This window comes from Microcaecilia unicolor, chromosome 1, assembly GCF_901765095.1.
Source record: "Microcaecilia unicolor chromosome 1, aMicUni1.1, whole genome shotgun sequence".
Lineage (NCBI taxonomy): Eukaryota > Metazoa > Chordata > Amphibia > Gymnophiona > Siphonopidae > Microcaecilia > Microcaecilia unicolor.
In genome coordinates, this window is record NC_044031.1 from 268,907,540 (window position 1) to 268,925,505 (window position 17,966).

The 17,966-nt window shown below is 42.6% G+C and overlaps 1 protein-coding gene across 1 annotated transcript in view; it reads left to right on the forward strand.

Annotated features, from left to right (window-relative positions):
- Positions 1-5,356, forward strand: part of NEK11 (NIMA related kinase 11) — a 489,228-nt gene extending 483,872 nt beyond the window's left edge. Inside the window, 1 exon segment of the mRNA XM_030206452.1 lies at positions 5,055-5,356. Within this exon segment, the coding sequence (XP_030062312.1) occupies positions 5,055-5,262 (208 nt within the window). The 3' untranslated portion in view covers positions 5,263-5,356.
- The last annotated feature ends 12,610 nt before the right edge of the window (positions 5,357-17,966 follow it).

Here is a 17,966-nt window from a genome sequence, read left to right on the forward strand (position 1 = left end):
ACAAGCTTTGTGCACAAGCTAATAGTGGGCAAAGCCTTGTATAGACACCAGCGCACAACACATATAAATCCATGCTAATGAAGCACTGTTGTTTTTTTTTTCTTTCTCCACCAAATTGGTGTGTGTAGGAAACTCATTTTATTTTTTTTGTTACATTTGTACCCCACACTTTCCCACTCATGGCAGGCTCAATGCAGCTTACATGGGGCAATGGAGGGTTAAGTGACTTGCCCAGAGTCACAAGGAGCTGCCTGTGCCTGAAGTGGGAATTGAACTCAGTTCCTCAGGACCAAAGTCCACCACCTTAACCACTAGGCTACTCCTCCTTCATAGAGTTCACCCTTGTTTATAAATCCATTTTACATATGTGCCCTGTGAATACCCTTTGTGACCCCTGAGGCAGATGCCTTTGGGCGTCGAAACACAGACCATGTCGGGTCCCTTGAACAATCAATAAAGTATTTTCAGCAACATCATCTCCCGAGTTGGTCTAGTCAGTGGTCAGCCTCTACTTCTTGTGCACTGTGTGGATCCATCGTAGAGGTTTCTCCTGTTCTTTTGTTCCTAATCAAATAGTTGGACCATTAGTCTCTTCTAATTTTCTCAGACATTCTACTGTGTCTCTGAATGCCAAGTTTGAAATATTCAGAACTGGTATGTTTTTTCCTCTCTTAGGGGTCATTTTACTAAGGTGCACTAACAGATTTAGTGCGTGCTAGATAACATAGTAACATAGTAAATGACGGCAGAAAAAAACCTGCACAGTCCATCCAGTCTGCCCAACAAGATAAACTCATATGTGCTAGTTTTTTGTGTATACCTTACCTTGATTTGTACCTGTCTTTTTCAGGGCACAGACCGTATAAGTCCGCCCAGTACTATCCCCGCCTCCCAACCACCAGCCCTGGCACAGACCGTATAAGTCTGCCCAGCACTAGCCCCGCCTCCCAACCGTCTCTGCCACCCATTCAAGGCTAAGCTCCTGAGGATCCCTTCCTTCTGAACAGGATTCCTTTATGTTTATCCCACTCATGTTTGAATTCCGTTACTGTTTTCCTCTCCACCACCTCCCGCGGGAGGGCATTCCAAGCATCCACCACCCTCTCCGTGAAAAAATACTTCCTGACATTTTTCTTAAGTCTGCCCCCTTCAATCTCATTTCATGCCCTCTCGTTCTACCGCCTTCCCATCTCCGGAAAAGGTTCGTTTGCGGATTAATACCTTTGAAATATTCCTTCCTCAACACCCCCAGCAACAACAAACCCATAGAATTATAATGGGTTTCTTATCATTTAGTGCATGCTAATCATTGGTGCATGCCAAATCCATTAGTGCATTAGGAAAAGGACCCCTTAGTAAGATATTGCTGTGTGTGACATTTGTTTGCTACGAAGGTGTATTTTCAGGAGTGGCCTAGTGGTTAGAGCACCGGTCTTGCAATCCAGAGGTGGCTGGTTTAAATCCCACTACTGCTCGTTATGATCTTGGGTAAGTCACTTAACCCTCCATTGCCACAGGTACAAACTTAGATTGTCAGCCCTCCTGGGACAGAGAAATATACCTCAATATAACTCACCTTGAGCTACTACTGAAAAAGGTGTGAGCGAAATCGAAATAAATACATAAGTAACACCTGATGGTTTCTCTTGAGGAGGCAGATGTTGACATTTCTGACACTAGCTATCTTGTTGGCAGCTTCAGAGCTGTTTTCTAATCCTGCTGGTATCACCTTCTACTGATTAACTGCCCTGATTATAATTTCTCTGCTTTATTAACCTAAATAGAAAGATGCAGTTAGTAAGTTGCATATATTAGTACAGATATTGCTTGTGATGTATTTGTCTTTGAAAGGTCATTTTCATTTTGTTTTAGTATGCTCTGTTTTATTTAACACACATGCTGGTGTGTGCAGTGTTTAATGTTAGCATAATCTAAAATGAAACAACCCACACCAAATCAAAACAAAAATGACCAAAAAAAATAGTAAGGGTTTTCCCCATGTCCCTGGTACCTAATGTGGCAATAGGATCAAGTTTCCATCCATAATTTCTGTAAAATGAAAGGTGCAGATTTTCTGTGGATTTTATCTTCTGTAAGGGTCCCCAGACTATAGCCCACGGAGATATTTCATTCAGCATGTCATACAGTACGGACTGTGGGAACAACCTGGGCAGAATAGCAGCGGATTCACCATCAGTTTGCAACACAACACATAGCAGCAGTGGGTGCATGAATCATCAGGACGTTCCAGTAGCAGGAAGCAGAAGTTGGACATACAAAAAAAATATCAATAATAATGCGTCAGACCCATGCTAAAAAGTGGCAGTATTAGAGCATCTCTGCTTATGTTCACATTTCTGAGGTCTTCACTTCTTTAAGATTATTACATTTGATGCATTACTTTTTACTATAATAGTGAAGGTTATTGTAGTTCCAATTTTTGGATTATCCTTCATTGCCTCAGGAGAGTTGCCCTTCAGCAGAAGTGAAAGAAAGTACCGGCTGCCCATCTTTAAAGGAAGCAGCAATTCAAAAAGTTGCATATGGGGAAGACAGATGTCTAATATGGCTCTACTCGTGTATAGGAACAGCTTTTTAAAATCTCTGCTCCTGCTCTGTACGTGCCCCAATGCTGTAGCTCTTGTTCCCCTCAATCACTTCCTTAGGCATAATTCTGCCCAATCACTCCTACTTTCCAATTCCTTCCACTCCCCATGTAAACAATCTGTTTCCCTCTCTGATACCCCTGGCAACAATGACCCCCTCCAAGCATCCAATTCCCCCCCCCCCCTCCAGGTATCCAATTCCTCCCTCCAAGTGACACCTCTACTCACTTCCCCCAGCAACAGTGAACCCCTTAAGGCCCTCCCTGACAGACCACTCTATATCCCCCGATCCCTATCCTCATCCTAACCAGATCTAACGAGAGCCGTAATGATCCCCACTCACACCTGCTCTTAATCCTCATTTTTTGAACCTGGGGGCATAAGGTCAGGAGCAAGTTGGAATTACTTCTGCTCCCAATAGACATGGACCCCAATAAAGGGAGGCAGGAATAGGGGGTTGACGTTACTGAGGTGGGGGGGGGGGGGGGGGTCAGGTGAAGGATCTTGTTTCTGGGGGGGTGCTTGCTAAGGATCAGATTTTTGGGGGTTTGAGGTGAGGTTATTGGATGTTTTGTGAGGGTTTGTTGTTGCTGGGGGTGTTGAGGAAGGATTCAGGAAGCACATGACTTGAGGGGAGGCATCAAAAGGCTGGCAGGGTGATTGGGGGGGGGGGGGCAGAACTCGAATTGGTATCTGAACCTAAGACAGGTACTTATATATGCATGGGGGCAGGTTCATAAGTCAATGTCTAGATTTTCTATTATCTATGTGTATTCCCCTTGTAAGATGGAGAATCCAAGTCAACATGTTAGGCCCATCCCAACCGCTCTGTTTCCCCATTCTTACCACACCTCCTGGCAATGTAAGCATGGTGAACATCATCACATGTAAACAGCATCCTTTTATAAAATGGCTTTTACAAGTGTATACCAATCTACATATGTAAAAGCTACTGTTTACACATAGAGATGCTTCTAAAATAAGGAAAATAGTCTCTGAGTATGAAGGATTATGGAGCAATAGTTGCCAAGGTTTAGTGGAAGTCTTGAAAACATGTTGGATCTACAATTCCCAGTAAGCTTGACAAAAGAAAATTTGGCTAAGGATAATTGGCTAAAATTAATCGGCTATCTTGATCATTCTGTGACTGAAAATTGAATGCAGAACTTTCAATAGGTTTCTATGAGACGTGCTGTCTAAAAGCTTCCAATATTTCCATATTGGAAGTTTCCATTTCAAAACCTGAAGCCAGGGGTTTTTTGTGTTTGACTTAAGATAAGTTATGTTCAGGGGACAGTAAGTATTTCCCTATTCTGAATAGGATTTACAGTCTAAGAGACTGAAGTGTGAAATTACTTTGCAAAAATGGGCTTCTCATGCAAAATAGCACACAATATTTATACCTAGTTTGTGACATGTAAGAGTTTCTCTAAGTTTTGCAATAATGAGCTACTGTGATACAAAATCATACAAATCAGCTCATTAATATCCAGTTCTGTGAAAACAAGCACACACAAAAAGATTCCATGGGGCTGTTTTTACAAAAAGAGCAAGTACATTTCAACAAGCTGTTAATTTTGCCTGCCTTGCAGCCTATATATACAGCGGGAGCATCTGTGTAAAAGGGCTACTGGTGTGTCAGAGAGCCCTCTTATCTTAGGCTCAAATTCTTTGTGAGCTAGTTGCCTACCCTCTATGCAGCTCCAATGAGGGGCTGTAAGTGGAAAATTCTGAGTTACTTGATAAGCTCTTTCCCATCATGGCAAGCCCTGGTCCTTCTAAAAGTTTGGGGCTTGATCAGGTACCACCATTTTTCCAGATGGTAGCAGCAGGGGAGAAGCACGTGGAAGTTGCTTTTGCCACATTGCTATATTTGCCACTTTGGAGGTGAGTCTGGAGTCAGGAAGGGGCTTGCCCAATGATTTTCTTTTGGAAGAGACATGGCTTTTCAGGGGGGAGGTGGGGCGCAAGAGGCCCCATGTTTCCAATTTGAAAGTTGGATCAGGGCTGGGAGAAAGAGGATGGGGGTCCACAGCTCCACCAGGAATCTGAGAACCTCTCTCTAGGTGGAGGGTAGGGGACAATGGCTTCTAGTAAAGCACCAGTGGCAGCAAGGAGAACATTTTTGTTAAAAAAATTTTTAATACATTGTCACAACTGGTTATGCATGAGAAACTTTGCACAAAATGTAGCTATGTATGCAGATATACCAGGTGCTCACCTGTATCCATATCAAATGCCAACCCACAAAAGATTTCACAGATTGTATCTAAGGTAACAGTGGGTAAAGAGACTTGCCTAGGTCTCATGGAATGTCAGCGGGAGTTGTATGATGGCTTCCCAGATTTTCACCCTATTGATCTAACCCCGATGCTACACCCCATTGAAACTACCTTCTGCTTTATAACTTTTCTGCATACATTGTTCCTTTTTTTCTTTTTTTTTTAGATCAGCAGTCCAGAATCTCGGGGCAGAAGTATTTGAAAAAGTTTACGGCTACCTCAAGACAGCAAGACAGCAAAATGCTGATGAAAATGAGATCAAGGAGCATCTGCAAAAAGTAGTTTCCAAATCAAGTGACTGTTTTGAAGTGGATCAACTTATCTTCTTTGAGGAACAACTGCTGACCTCATTGGAAAAACAAAGCCCAGCATAATGGCTTCATTGGAGTGAATGAAACTTAATCAACAAGAGACACTTTGGGCTAGATTCAGTAAATGGCACTCAAAAATAGTCACAGAAAAAAAATCGTTAAGTGCTATGCTCAATGATCGCCCATTATAGAACAGCATTGAGCGCCGATTTCAGTGCCCAAATTTGGGTGCCAGGACTTACGCTTTCTGAAACCAGGAGTAATTCTCAGCACCGAATTTGGGCGCGCATCCCCAGTATTCTATAACACTGCATGCAAATTTTAGCAATGTCCCTGACCCACCCATTCACCTCCAATGGTCATGCCCCCTTTTGGGTTGTGCGTTATAGCATTTGGGTGCACATTGTTATAGAATAGCAAGTAGCAAGATGTGCATGCATGTTCAAAATTGTGCCAATTGGCATCAAATTATTGGCACTGATTGGCTTGTTAAACAGTTTAGTTGCGTGCGTATCTCTAAGCAGCATATTTTGGGCACCATATATAGAATCCGAGAGTTCGTGGGTAATTTTATAATGGGCTACTAATATGAAAAGTCCAAAAAGGCAACTTCGAGACCCAATAATGTGCAAATGTTGGACTAATGACAACAGCCTGAACAACCTGATTAAAAGCCATACTGGGACAGACCAAAGGTCCATCAAGCCCAGCATCCTGTTTCCAACAGTGGCCAATCCAGGTTACAAGTACATGGCAAGATCCAGAAACAGAACAATACATTTTTTTGCTGCTTATCCTAGAAATAAGCAGTGGATTTTCCCCAAGTCCATCTTAATAATGGGTTATGGATTCTTACTTTAGGAAGGTATCCAAACCTTTTTTAAACCCTACTAAGCTAACTGCTTTTACCACATTCTCTGGCAATGAATTCCAGACTTTAATTACATGTTCAGTGAAGAAATATTTTCTCTGTTTTTTTTAAAGTTTACTACTTTGTAGCTTCATTGCACTTGTGTTCGTGTACTTGTAAATTTTATAAAATGCATGAGTATATCACAACTCTGCCTCTGCACTACCCAGACTGCACCCCTGGGAGCACCAATGCATAAATCACATAAAAGTAGGTGCATACTTTCTATGCATATGTGGTTGTGCAATCCCTTTTCGATAGGTAAACCGGGCTTTAAATGCACCCTTTGAGTTTCATACTGTCCACATTGCTACAGAGTTCAAGGCTATTTTTATCTGTGGACTTTTGATCAGATTGAAAATGGCCTAAGTAAAAGGTAGCTGTAGAGAATTGCACCTATGTTTTATGTGGAAATACAAAACTACCCAATGGTGTTGTATCCCCACCCCAAGAACATTTCTGCTGATTGGGTGGCATTTTTCAAATAGCCCGTTTTTGTGGATAAAACATTGTACTTATGAAAATGGCCTTGAAAATTGCCCCCCCCCCCCCCTTTTTTTTTTGGCTTGGAATAAACTATCTCAGCCTATCCAGCATGAGACGTCTCTCCAAAATTTTAAAACAGAACTCAAAATGTTTCTTTTTTCTGATGCATATGCCTTAATCCTCCATTGCAGTCCATGGAAATCAAGCCTGTTGGACTCGACAGACCAGTTAGACCCTCCCTTTTCAATCCCCTCCTCTGCTATCCTATCAGAAATTGTAGTTCTACCCTGTCCCTCCACCTTTATATTTTATTATTTTCTTTCTTTTCTATAATTTTTAGCTTGTAAGCCACCTAGACATGCTTTTTGATTGGTGGGATAGTAAATCCTGAAAAAACTTGAAACGTGATAAACTTGAACCACTGTCCTAACTAGTTAAATTAGGGGCAAGGCAGTGAGACCTGAATATTCAATGCCAGGAGCCATGCATGCCCCAGTATTGAATATCTAGGATCAGTTCAACCCCCGGCTGTAAGCTTCTCAGACGCCATTTACTGCCATGGACTGAGTATCGGGCGGACTATTTTTTAGCTAAATAAATTAAGGGGTTCAATTAACACCAGTTCGGAACAGGTAGGGGGGGATGGGCCTGGGTCCGCCTACCTGAAGTGCATTGCACCCACTAAAACTGCTTCAGGGACCTGCATACTGCTGTCATGGAGGTGGGTATGGCATTTGAGGCTGGCATAGAAGCTGGAAAAAATGTTTTTATTTTTATTTTTTTAGGGTGGGAGGGGGTTGGTGACCACTGGGGAAGTACGGGGAGGTGATCCCCGATTCCCTCCAGTGGTCATCTGGTCAGTTCAGATACCTTTTTGAGGCTTGGTCCTGAAAATAAATGGACCAAGTAAAGTCGGCCAAATGCTCATCAGGGCCGCCCTTCTTTTTTCCATTATCGGCCGAGGACGGCCATCTGTTAACCATGCCCCCGTCCCGCCTTCAGTACACTGCCGACATGCCCCCTTGAACTTTGGCCGGCCCTGCGACGGAATCAGTTGAGGGTGGCCAAAATCAGCATTCAATTATACCGACTTGGCCGCCTTTAGGAGAAGGGCGGCCATCTCCCGATTTGTGTCGGAAGATGGCCGCCCTTCTCCTTCAAAAATAAGCAGGATTATCTCCTTCTGCTGCGTTATTATTAGATACGGCCAAAGTCATTGTATTATATGCTTTTATCTTCTGTATGTTAACAAAATGTCTGGGTTGAAATGCTAGTTCTTATATTCCTAATTTGTACCCCTGCTTGCCATAGTTTGGGGGAGGGGGAAGAACGGAGAGGGGATCGATAGGAATGGGTAGGTGTAATAAAAATTGTAAACTTGTGTTGGCTTGGTTAGGGATTTGATTGTTTTTTTTTCTCTATGTTTGTATAATATCCTTATGTTGTTACTCCTTCATAAGTTTTCAATAAAAATTAGAATAATTAAAAAAAGATTGAACATAATTGATGTGCAAGTTAAAATTAAATGTCAATGTATGTTCTGGGAAAACTAAGGGAACATGTTGTTTTCTCTTACTAACTGAATATTGTTTTCTTTTATATCCACAGTGATGGATCATCAAAAATATGCAAATTCATGCCACCTGATTAACCTATTAAGATAGCTCCTGCTGAACTGCAGGTAACTTTTGCTGTTTGAATTTGTATATTTTTGCTGTTACACTACCATTCTAAATATTGTCACTTTGGCAGTGCTTCTTTAGTCAAATATAATTGGGCTTTTGATTTTCAGTTATAACTCGAAAACGCTGTGGTTATAACCTAAAAACCCTGGAAAATTGTCCTTGCTTGGGTACTCCGATGATATCACCTGGCAGTTGCTGTCACAGCATGACTTTGCTCCTATCACTCTCTGCTTTTTTAGTCGGCTCTGCTGCCAGCACTGCAAGAGGGGTTTGAATCTACTACTTTGTGGCTTTATTGCGTGCCCCCTAGTCCTGGTATTTTTGGAAGGAGTGAACGAGCAATTCACGTCTACCCGTTCCACTCATTATTTTGTGTACCTCTGTCGTGTCTCCCTTCGGCCGTCTTTTCTCCTAGCTGAAAAGCAGTTAGCGGTTAGTCAGTGGCGTTCCTAGCCTGGCTGACACCTGGGGCGGATCGCTGATGTGCCACCCCCTGGCGAAACTACACCCCCCCGGGTGCAGCGCGACCCACCCCGGCGAAACTACACCCCCCCGGGTGCATTTTTACCTGCTGGGGGAGGGGTGCTGCGCGCCTGTTAGCTCCGAGTCTGCTCGTTCCCTCCCTGCTGCTCCCTTTGCCCCGGAACAGGAAGTAACCTGTTCCGCGCAGAGGGAACAGCAGGGAGGGAACGAGCGGACTCGGAGCTAACAAGCGTGCGGCACCCCCCCCCCAGCGGCGTGAACCCGGGGCGGACCGCCCCCCTTGGTACGCCACTGCAGTTAGTGTAAAAAAGGTTTGGACAAATTCCTGGAGGAAAAGTCCATAATCTGCTATTGAGACAGACATGGGGAAGCAACTGCTTGCCCCAGGATTGGTGGCAAGGAATGTTGCTGCTAATTGGGTTTCTTACAGGTACTTGATCTGGGTTGGCCACTGGATGCCAGGATACTGGGCTAGATGGACTATTGGTCTGACCCCAGTATGGCTACTCGTATGTTCTTAAATAGATTCTTTCTGTATTCTTATGAGAAACAGGACGTGTCAGTGCTTGCATTTCAAATCCTTCCACTGTACTGGCAGCAAAGCTGGCTAAAGAAGTGGAGAGTGACAGGAGTAAAGGCACAAGCTCCCACCATTGTGCTAGGTAGGAGAAGGGGGATGGAGCAGAGGCAAAGGCTGGGATAAAGGGAGGCTGATGCTGTGGTGGGGGTGGGGGCTGATGCTATTACTAATGCTGGGGGTAGTAGAAGAAGGCTGATGGAACTGGGAGAATATAGCTGATGCTGGAACTAGAAGAAGGAGGACTGGGGCTTGGACAAGGGGTTGATGCTAGAAAATTGTATTTCGAGTCACTGAATGGAAGCCACCAAAAAGCCAGGCATTTTTTCTCAATATAAATACACCGGTAATCCCCTATTTTTCTGACCTTGGAAAGCACCTAATCACCTCCAAAATACCACTACTACTATTTAGTATTTTTATAGTGCTACAAAGTGTACGTAGCGCTGCACAAACATAGAAGAAAGACAGTCCCTGCTCAAAGAGCTTACAATCTAATAGACAAAAATAAAGCAAGCAAATCAATTAATGTGTAGAGGAAAAATTCCATCTGATAAACACCTAATATCAGAAACCCTAAATACAATTTCTCCGACTTTGATTAATCCTTCCTATAACCCACCCAGTTCACTCAATTTCCCTGTTTTCACTCTAAGCATTTTGTTATTATCCATATGTCTTGCCCATCTGTCTTGACAAGATGATATTTCTATAGCAGGGGTTCTCATCCCAGTCCTCAGGACACACCTAGCCAGGGGGACAGAACAGAGATAATGTTTTTTAAAATGCTGGAATTCTGTTGCTTTTGGGGGTGAGTTAACATGTTAGGGAATTACAATACAAAAAATAAAATGGTCCCCCTCAACTTAATGCTTAATGTGGTCTACAACGCAAATAGGTTGGTGGAGAACTGCAAGAGGAAATGGAGGCAGCTGAAGAGGTTTCCGAGGTGCAAGGCTGGGGCTAACCTGCCGGGTGCAGACATTGTGAACCTCACCCCTATGAAGCACATGGTGCACAGCCTCTTTCCCAGGAAGGGGAAAGGGAAATGGGACTTGATATACCGCTTTTCTGTGTTTTTTTGCAACTACATTCAAAACGGTTTACATAGTATATACAGGTACTTATTTGTACCTGGGGCAATGGAGGGCATCCATGGCCTGGGAAGCCAGGACACCTTAGCACAGGCTAGGGAGTCAGGTTAGTTTGGGTGAACAAAGCTGTGCTGGTTGTTATCTCACCCTCTCGTTCTCAAGCAACAACAATGCATATGGGGGTGCCTCATTGATAGCACTCCCATGTATAGTACAGGTTCTCAGGTAGGTGGGGGTAAGAAAGCACACCAGAGAATATGCTGAAAGGCTGGTTATCAGGGACCATGTCCCAACAATCCAACAGGGAGTACTGGTTAGTGGGCAGGTCTGGGGCCACCCAGCTTGCTGGGTGGAGGGCCCCTGTATCTGTAATGTTTAGGTGCCTTCTTCCTCCCCCTCCGCCAAGGCCCATCAACAACCAGGGTCTATTCCTTCTTTCTATGCCTCTGTGTTCCTCTCACTGTGCCCTCCACACCACTTCCACAATCCTTCCTTCTGCACCCACCCAGCTATGTGGCTACCTGGCCTCGGAGATACCCAGTGCACCATACCCCTTGGCTCCTGCAGTGTTGGACGTAGAGGCATACATCTTTGGGTTGCATGACAATGCCATTCCTCAATTGCATATGCTGGAATAATTGAATATTGGTCAGCTGTCTCTTGAAGATGTTCTAGATATTTATTGGGATCATTTTTTCTCTGTATTATGATTTATAGCATGAGTCTAACATTAATAATCCTTGTTATTTACATTATAACCAGGAGATTTTTTTTTCTGTTGTCATTGTTACACATGTCCATTATAAAGCAGTATAGCAATGATTTACACTGCAAGGCCTAGGGACCAGATGTGGCTCCTTAACTCTCTTTCGCTCAATACACACTTTCCCTCACCAAATCCAGAGACTTTCTGGCACTGTCTCCAGAACAACTGCTTTGTTTTCCTTCAGGACTGTATGGTACTTAGGGTGTTTGAATTATGCAGCATAAAAACTCCCCCACTATTCTTGTGAGACTGTGTGAAAAGTGAAGAAGCTTGAACCCCACGCGGATCAAGCTCACATAAAACCATGATGCTGGAAGAAAACAGAACAGTTGTCCAGAGGTAATGAATATGGGAAGACTCTAGGAAAGGTCATGAGGCGTTAATAAATTGGAGGGAGACCTAACTTGCAGCGATTGGGAGGACAGGATGATGGCGGCTGTCTGGAAGAAGATGGCAGAGGAATTGGGGTAAGGATGAGGGAGAATTGTGTATTGGTGGAAGAGAGTTTTCAAGGATAATGTGACTTGGGAGAGACAAGATGGGCTGAAGTTGAAAAATCCTTCTAGTTTCATATGCTCCCCCAAGAACACTCAGCTCACCCTCATAGAATTAGATGGTAGTTTCCTCATTCCGGGTGATTACGCTCAACTCACTTGGAGCTAAATTGTTCAATGTCTCTGGTCCTCCTTTGTAGAATACATTGCTGCTTACCATATAGCTAGAAACATTTTTACCACTTTATAAGAAACCATTGAAAGCATTTCTATTCACGGCTACCTTTGGCACCTATTCTTTTTCTCTTCCCGCATCCCCTGTTCTGCTGAGCCCCAGATGAGTGCTTGTGTCGATTCTCTGCATCTGCTGACACCTTTTTAAAAAAAATTAGTCTTGTGTTGTTTTGTTCTTGTGCAGAATAGCTGCTCACTATTCTTCGGATGCTTTCCTCCCTTGCTCTCTGCTTTCCTATCCAGTTATGAATGGCATTATTTTCATTTCTGAATATTATTTCATTGAAAACTGCCTAGATTGTCGATTGGGCAGTGTATCAAATCTTGAATAAACTTGGAAACTAAGAATCAGACTTCATTTAATTATATTGCTATGACTGTGCCTGAGCAGTCAGGTTACATCATTGGAGAGGAATCCCCTGCCACTTCCCATTTATCACCTAGAGTTCTGGGCACCATCACCTGTCCCAGCTCATAATTTGTGAAATGTTATATAACATGTTTTCTCATTGTTTACAATGGAAATGGGACTTGATATACCACCTTTCTGTGGTATTTTGCAACTACATTCAAAGCGGTTTACATATATACAGGTACTTATTTTGTACCTGGGACAATGGAGGGTTAAGTGGCTGGCCCACAGTCACAAGGAGCTGCAGTGGGAATCAAACCCAGTTCCTCAGGATTAAAGTCCACTGCACTAACCACTAGGCTACTCCCCCACTCAGTAATATTAATGATACTGTTTATTCATGTTTTATTAGTATCATAAAATATAGCAAATGGTCCAATGCCTGTTTGTGGTCCTCAAAGGCTGACAGGAAGAGAGAGCTGAAGAGGCCAGGCTTGCCAAGTGAGAGAACGCCTTCTCTTCTGGTGATGACACAACTGGGCTGGCGGCAACAGGTAAAGCATAGCCTTCCTGTTGTATATGGCCGCAGGCAGGCGACCGAAGGGGAGTGACCGAAGGAGTACACTCTTTTGGTTCGCCTTCCATGATTTTATTTTGTTTAACTTAGTAAAGGTAAGAATAAGATCAAGATTAAGACCTACTTCTGTTTTTTTGAGCCTCATCATAGGGCTTATGAAAAAGCATATGCATCTATTGGTGGGCTCTGTTCAAGGAACATCTGGTCAACAGCAGATAACAACTCCTCCCCACTCTGTGGCCTTTAGGAGCCCCATTGTTAGAACTATCCCCTCCCCCCCCCCCCTCCACACCTGCCATTGGGATTGAGCAGGGCTTTATACCACCCGTTGTTTCTTCTGCTTCAATTTCTCTGTTACCAAAAGGGGTATCAATGAACCTGGCTTTAATAGTTCAGAAAACTGCATCATTAGTCTAATAAAGGTGTCTTTCTAGTTTTGTTAGAATATCAAACTGCTCCTTTTCTAATTTTTAAAATATGTAAAGCACCTCAATTTACTGTACACCCATGAAACTTAATAACTTTCTGTGTAAGCTAGTAAAACTTAACAGTGACATTTTCTTGTTAAGAACTTGCAAGAAAAGAAAAAGCCTTATCCCTAAAGGAATTCTCATCAGGAATCCAATTATCTCTGCTCACAACACCAGATCCACCAGCTATGCCTGACATTGATTGAGCAGGAGACCTTAGTGGTCCCATAAGCTTGCATCTTAAAGTATCGTCTCTGCTTAATGGCTTCACTGCCTTTCTTTTAACAAATGTTGCTATAGATGAAATATATATATTTTTTAATTTAGAACAGTTTAAAATATGTAAACATATTAACTTACGAATTGTATAAATCTGCTTGAACATTCTCTTCCATTTTAGTGTACTGCATTCCTTCCAATGAACATACATTTTGAACTTATCAAGAGCATATGTACAGTAAGGTTGTTTTCCTTTTACTTCACATTTTGTAGCTTGCTGTAATTATGATTAATATTAACGTTGCTATCTGTATTGCTCCATAAGAAGAGTTATTGTATTCTCCCTGAATGTAACTTTTTGCAGCTTCTGAATTCAAAAGTTTGCCAGTATTTGTATGTCCATTCAACAATGATACAGGAAGAAAATAAACATGGAGGATAATTCTTTTTTTTTTAATTAGGACTGTCCTGTACACAGCAAGACATGTGGCCAGTTGAGTAGTCTGTCAGTCACTGAAACCAATGATCCTTGTCCTATAAAAGCTCATGCTGCTTACAGTAAGGCTTACTCTGCCAGCTTATGTAGAGTTTTCCTTTGAAATTGGAGACTAGTTTATTTTTTAATTTAATTTAGCACACAGCTTTTGATTTGTAAGTCAAGATGAGTTGCATTCAGGAACAGTAGGTATCTATATCCCAAGAAAGGTCACAACCTAAGGCCCCTATTTACTAATCCGTGGTAAAATAGTGTATTTATGAATCCCATTTCAAATTTATTTTTGCATTGCTGTAGCTGGTAGTATCTGGCATTCCTAGTCACAGCAATACTAAGATAGTAGGCCCCAAGTCAGGCCTGCCATCTTTTAAAGGACTGCACCACCAAAGTAAAAAATAATTGTCCCAATCCCTATTTTAATAAAAGTAGCATGCTGATGTTATACTCAATCTACCTACTCCCCGATCCCTATTTTTGCAAAACTAAGGGGTCCTTTTACTAAGCTGCGGAAAAAAGGGCCCTAGGGTAGCGACAAGGGATGTTTTTCCCGCATGCCAGGGCCCATTTTACCGTAGCAGGTAAAAAGCCCCCAAAAATGGCCATGCAGTAAGATAAGTCTTACCACATGGCCATGCAGCAAGGAGCATTTACCACCACCTATTCAGGTGGCGGTAAAGGCTCTGGTAACCAGGCAGCATGCGGTGATGCCTATTTACCACCAGGTTAGCGCCACACAAGACAAAAATAGGTACGGGGAACACCAGCAATTGCATGCACTCAACCTGGAACTACCACCGGCGGCCATGTTGCCCCAGCAATAGTTCAGTTTTAGTATGCGGTAAGCCCATGTTGGGCTTACAGCCGCTTTGTAAAAGGACCCCTAAGATGCTGCTGTTTTTTCCCCAACCCACCAGTACTTATCTGATGATCTCTGGGGACTTATGGGGGTGCAGGAGTGATTTATGGTCATCGATGCCCCAGAGATTCCCTTATTCAAAATGGTGCCCTTCAGGCACTACAATTTGGATTCAGTCTGCCAACTAAGGGTGTGTTCTCTTATTTAGTAGCCTAATCTCTAGCAGTAACTGTGTGATTAGTGTTAGGGGCCTGAAGGATGCAATTTTAAGTAAAGAACCCTCCAATAAGGGGAAATTTTATAAAAGGTTGTTGTTTTTTTTTGCCATATATATGCCAGTTAAAAAGGCCCATGCCATACAAGAATGTTTGGTATGGGAAAGGGGACTTGATATACTGCCTTTCTGTGGTATTTTGCAACTATGTTCAAAGTGGTTTACATATATACAGGTACTTATTTTGTACCTGGGGTAATGGAGGGTTAAGTGACTTGCCCACAGTCACAAGGAGCTGCAGTGGGAATTGAACCCAGTTCCCCAAGATCAAAGTCTGCTGCACTAACCACTAGGCTACTCCTCCAGCATGTTTGGGTGGTTTGGGGAGGGAGGGGAGAGATATGTTTGGAAAAAATGTAGACAGCATTGTGAGTTATGCACATTCTTTATAAAATACACACGTAGGATATGCAGGTACAATTCCCCAATAATAGCCATGATTTCTGCAGTTTTGGAGGCAATTTTATGAAGGCACATGGAGGGGCATTTAAAAAAGAAAGTCTAAGTAAAAAAAAATGTCCTGCTCACTGAGTCCACAAACATCCCCCCACCCCATACACACACACAAAATGGCCAGCTCACAGCCATAATCAAATAGGAAAAATGTCTAGATTTCTTGTTCAATTATGGCTGTGAGATGGACGTTTTTGCACTGAAAATGTCCAAAATGAATAGCCATTTTCCAAAGTGAAATGTTCAACTTTTGAACAACAAAGAACCAGGGACACGAACATCTGTTTGGCATCATTTTCAAAAATATGGCTACATAGATGTCCCTGTAGAACAGAGGAGTAGCTCAATGGTTAGTATAGGACTGTGACCTGAGGAACAAAGGTTCAAACCCCACTATGACTCTTTTTTTTTTGTAAATATGATCTCTTCAGGACATGAAAAATACCTATGTGAATGTACACCACTTCAATAGGTGTCATACATATGTAGGTTAAAAAACAACAATATTGAAGGAAGATTGGAATCTGGGTCCCTGGGTTCACAGTCCACTAGACTAACCACTGGGCTACTCTTCTAGCTTGCTTGCTGTTTTGTTCAGAATGGCCATAATATCTGCAGCTGACCTGGTTTTCCTTTCCAATTTCACTTTCAGGGGAAAAGGAAGGGGACAGCAACTACTGGGGGTTAAGGAGGAGTCATGTCTTAATCCCTCCAGTGGTCAGCTGCTCAATTAGAGCAACTTTTTGTAACTTGGATGTGACTGAAATAGGTCAAGATAAAAATGTCCTTCTTTTTAGACATGGCAATGGAAGCTCACATGATGGTTTAGTTTCAGAAGGCGGTAAGGAGCTTCCAGAAATAGGATGTATAGAGTTGAAACATCTTCTATTACGGCAGAATTACTGAGGATACAGATTAGATGATGAGTGATTTATTCTTAGTGTGAAAACATGATGGTGGTTGTGAAATTAGCATTGCTGGAAAGGGACTGAGGGATTGCAAGACCATGGCAGCAATACTAGAATTGAAGGTTTCAAGGTCCATGTTTGAGACAGTTATGTGGCTAGATTCTTGAGTACTGTTACTGAATGAGGAGGACCTTTACGTGCACAGTTCCCGGTTTACAGAACGTCCATTGGAAGCCCTTGTAGCAAAGGATTCTTGGTTTTTAGAAAGCTGGTAATGTCTCAGTTATTTCTTGAAAGTATTCTAGTAAATGGGGGTTGCATACCTTTGTATTAGGAGCTGGAGATGTTTCTGGGTCAGGGTTTCTTATTATGCATAGGCATAGTGGATTTATTGTTTTATACCGTGTGCTTATTGCTTTAAAAAGTCATGGCTGCCCTGGAACACATTTATACAAATGTAGTTAAATAAAAATAAGTACATGAGTGAATAATGTAGATGAAAGTTTGTCTAGATGAGGCCAAGTTTATCAGGTTTTGTTTTGCTTTAATGCATTTGAACATCTTCTGGACTTACATGCGGTAGTTTCTCCTGTTCTGCAGCTTTCTAAGACATTGGCAGTTTCTTTGCTAATTGTAATAAGCTTTATATTTCCATGTGTGTATGTATGCTGGGTCTTTCCCTATGGATTCCTCTGGAGCCAAGGTGAATTTGTATGTCTGAAAAGGGATAATAAGGCTCATGCATACAGAAATCAAGCAACTAATGCCTCTTGTGGCTCAGAGGCAGACAGGCCCTAAACACTTCATTATATACCCCCCTACCCCGCCCCCATTTTCCTGATGGACTTCCCATGCAATCTCTGCTCCAGTTTTGAATAGCAAATATTTGTATTCATCCTCCTGCCTAAACAGCTCTCTGCCTCAGTCTCTTCTCTTCCACAGTTTGGGTGACTCCATCCCTTTTATTATTTGTGAACTATTTGTGTGGTTGCAATCTAAAGGGCACTTTTAGAAAGCTTCAGTAAGCACTAATGTATGCTTACTGCAGTAAAAAAAATGGCATACCGCAGGGTGCTCTGAGGTGTGCCACGTAATTCGGGGATGTGCGTGTACTACCAGCGTGCTAAAGAATACATTTTGTTTTACAGCACTGGGGGAGGTCTGGGTGTGTTTTGCGCTAATTGGTTAGCTGGTAGGAATTGCCGCACACTAACTGATGCAGCTTTAGCATTTGAGTCCCCACTGCCCACAAAATAGATAATGGTAGTGGTCACATGCTAATGGTCATGCACTAATGGGAAAATTACACAATTACAAAAAAATAAGAAACTCTGCCATTTTGCCCCAGGGGTAAAAATGACAGCGCACAGGAATGACCCACATAAGGGCACATTAAGGCCACATTTTACTGCTGTTTGGTAAAAGGGTCCCTA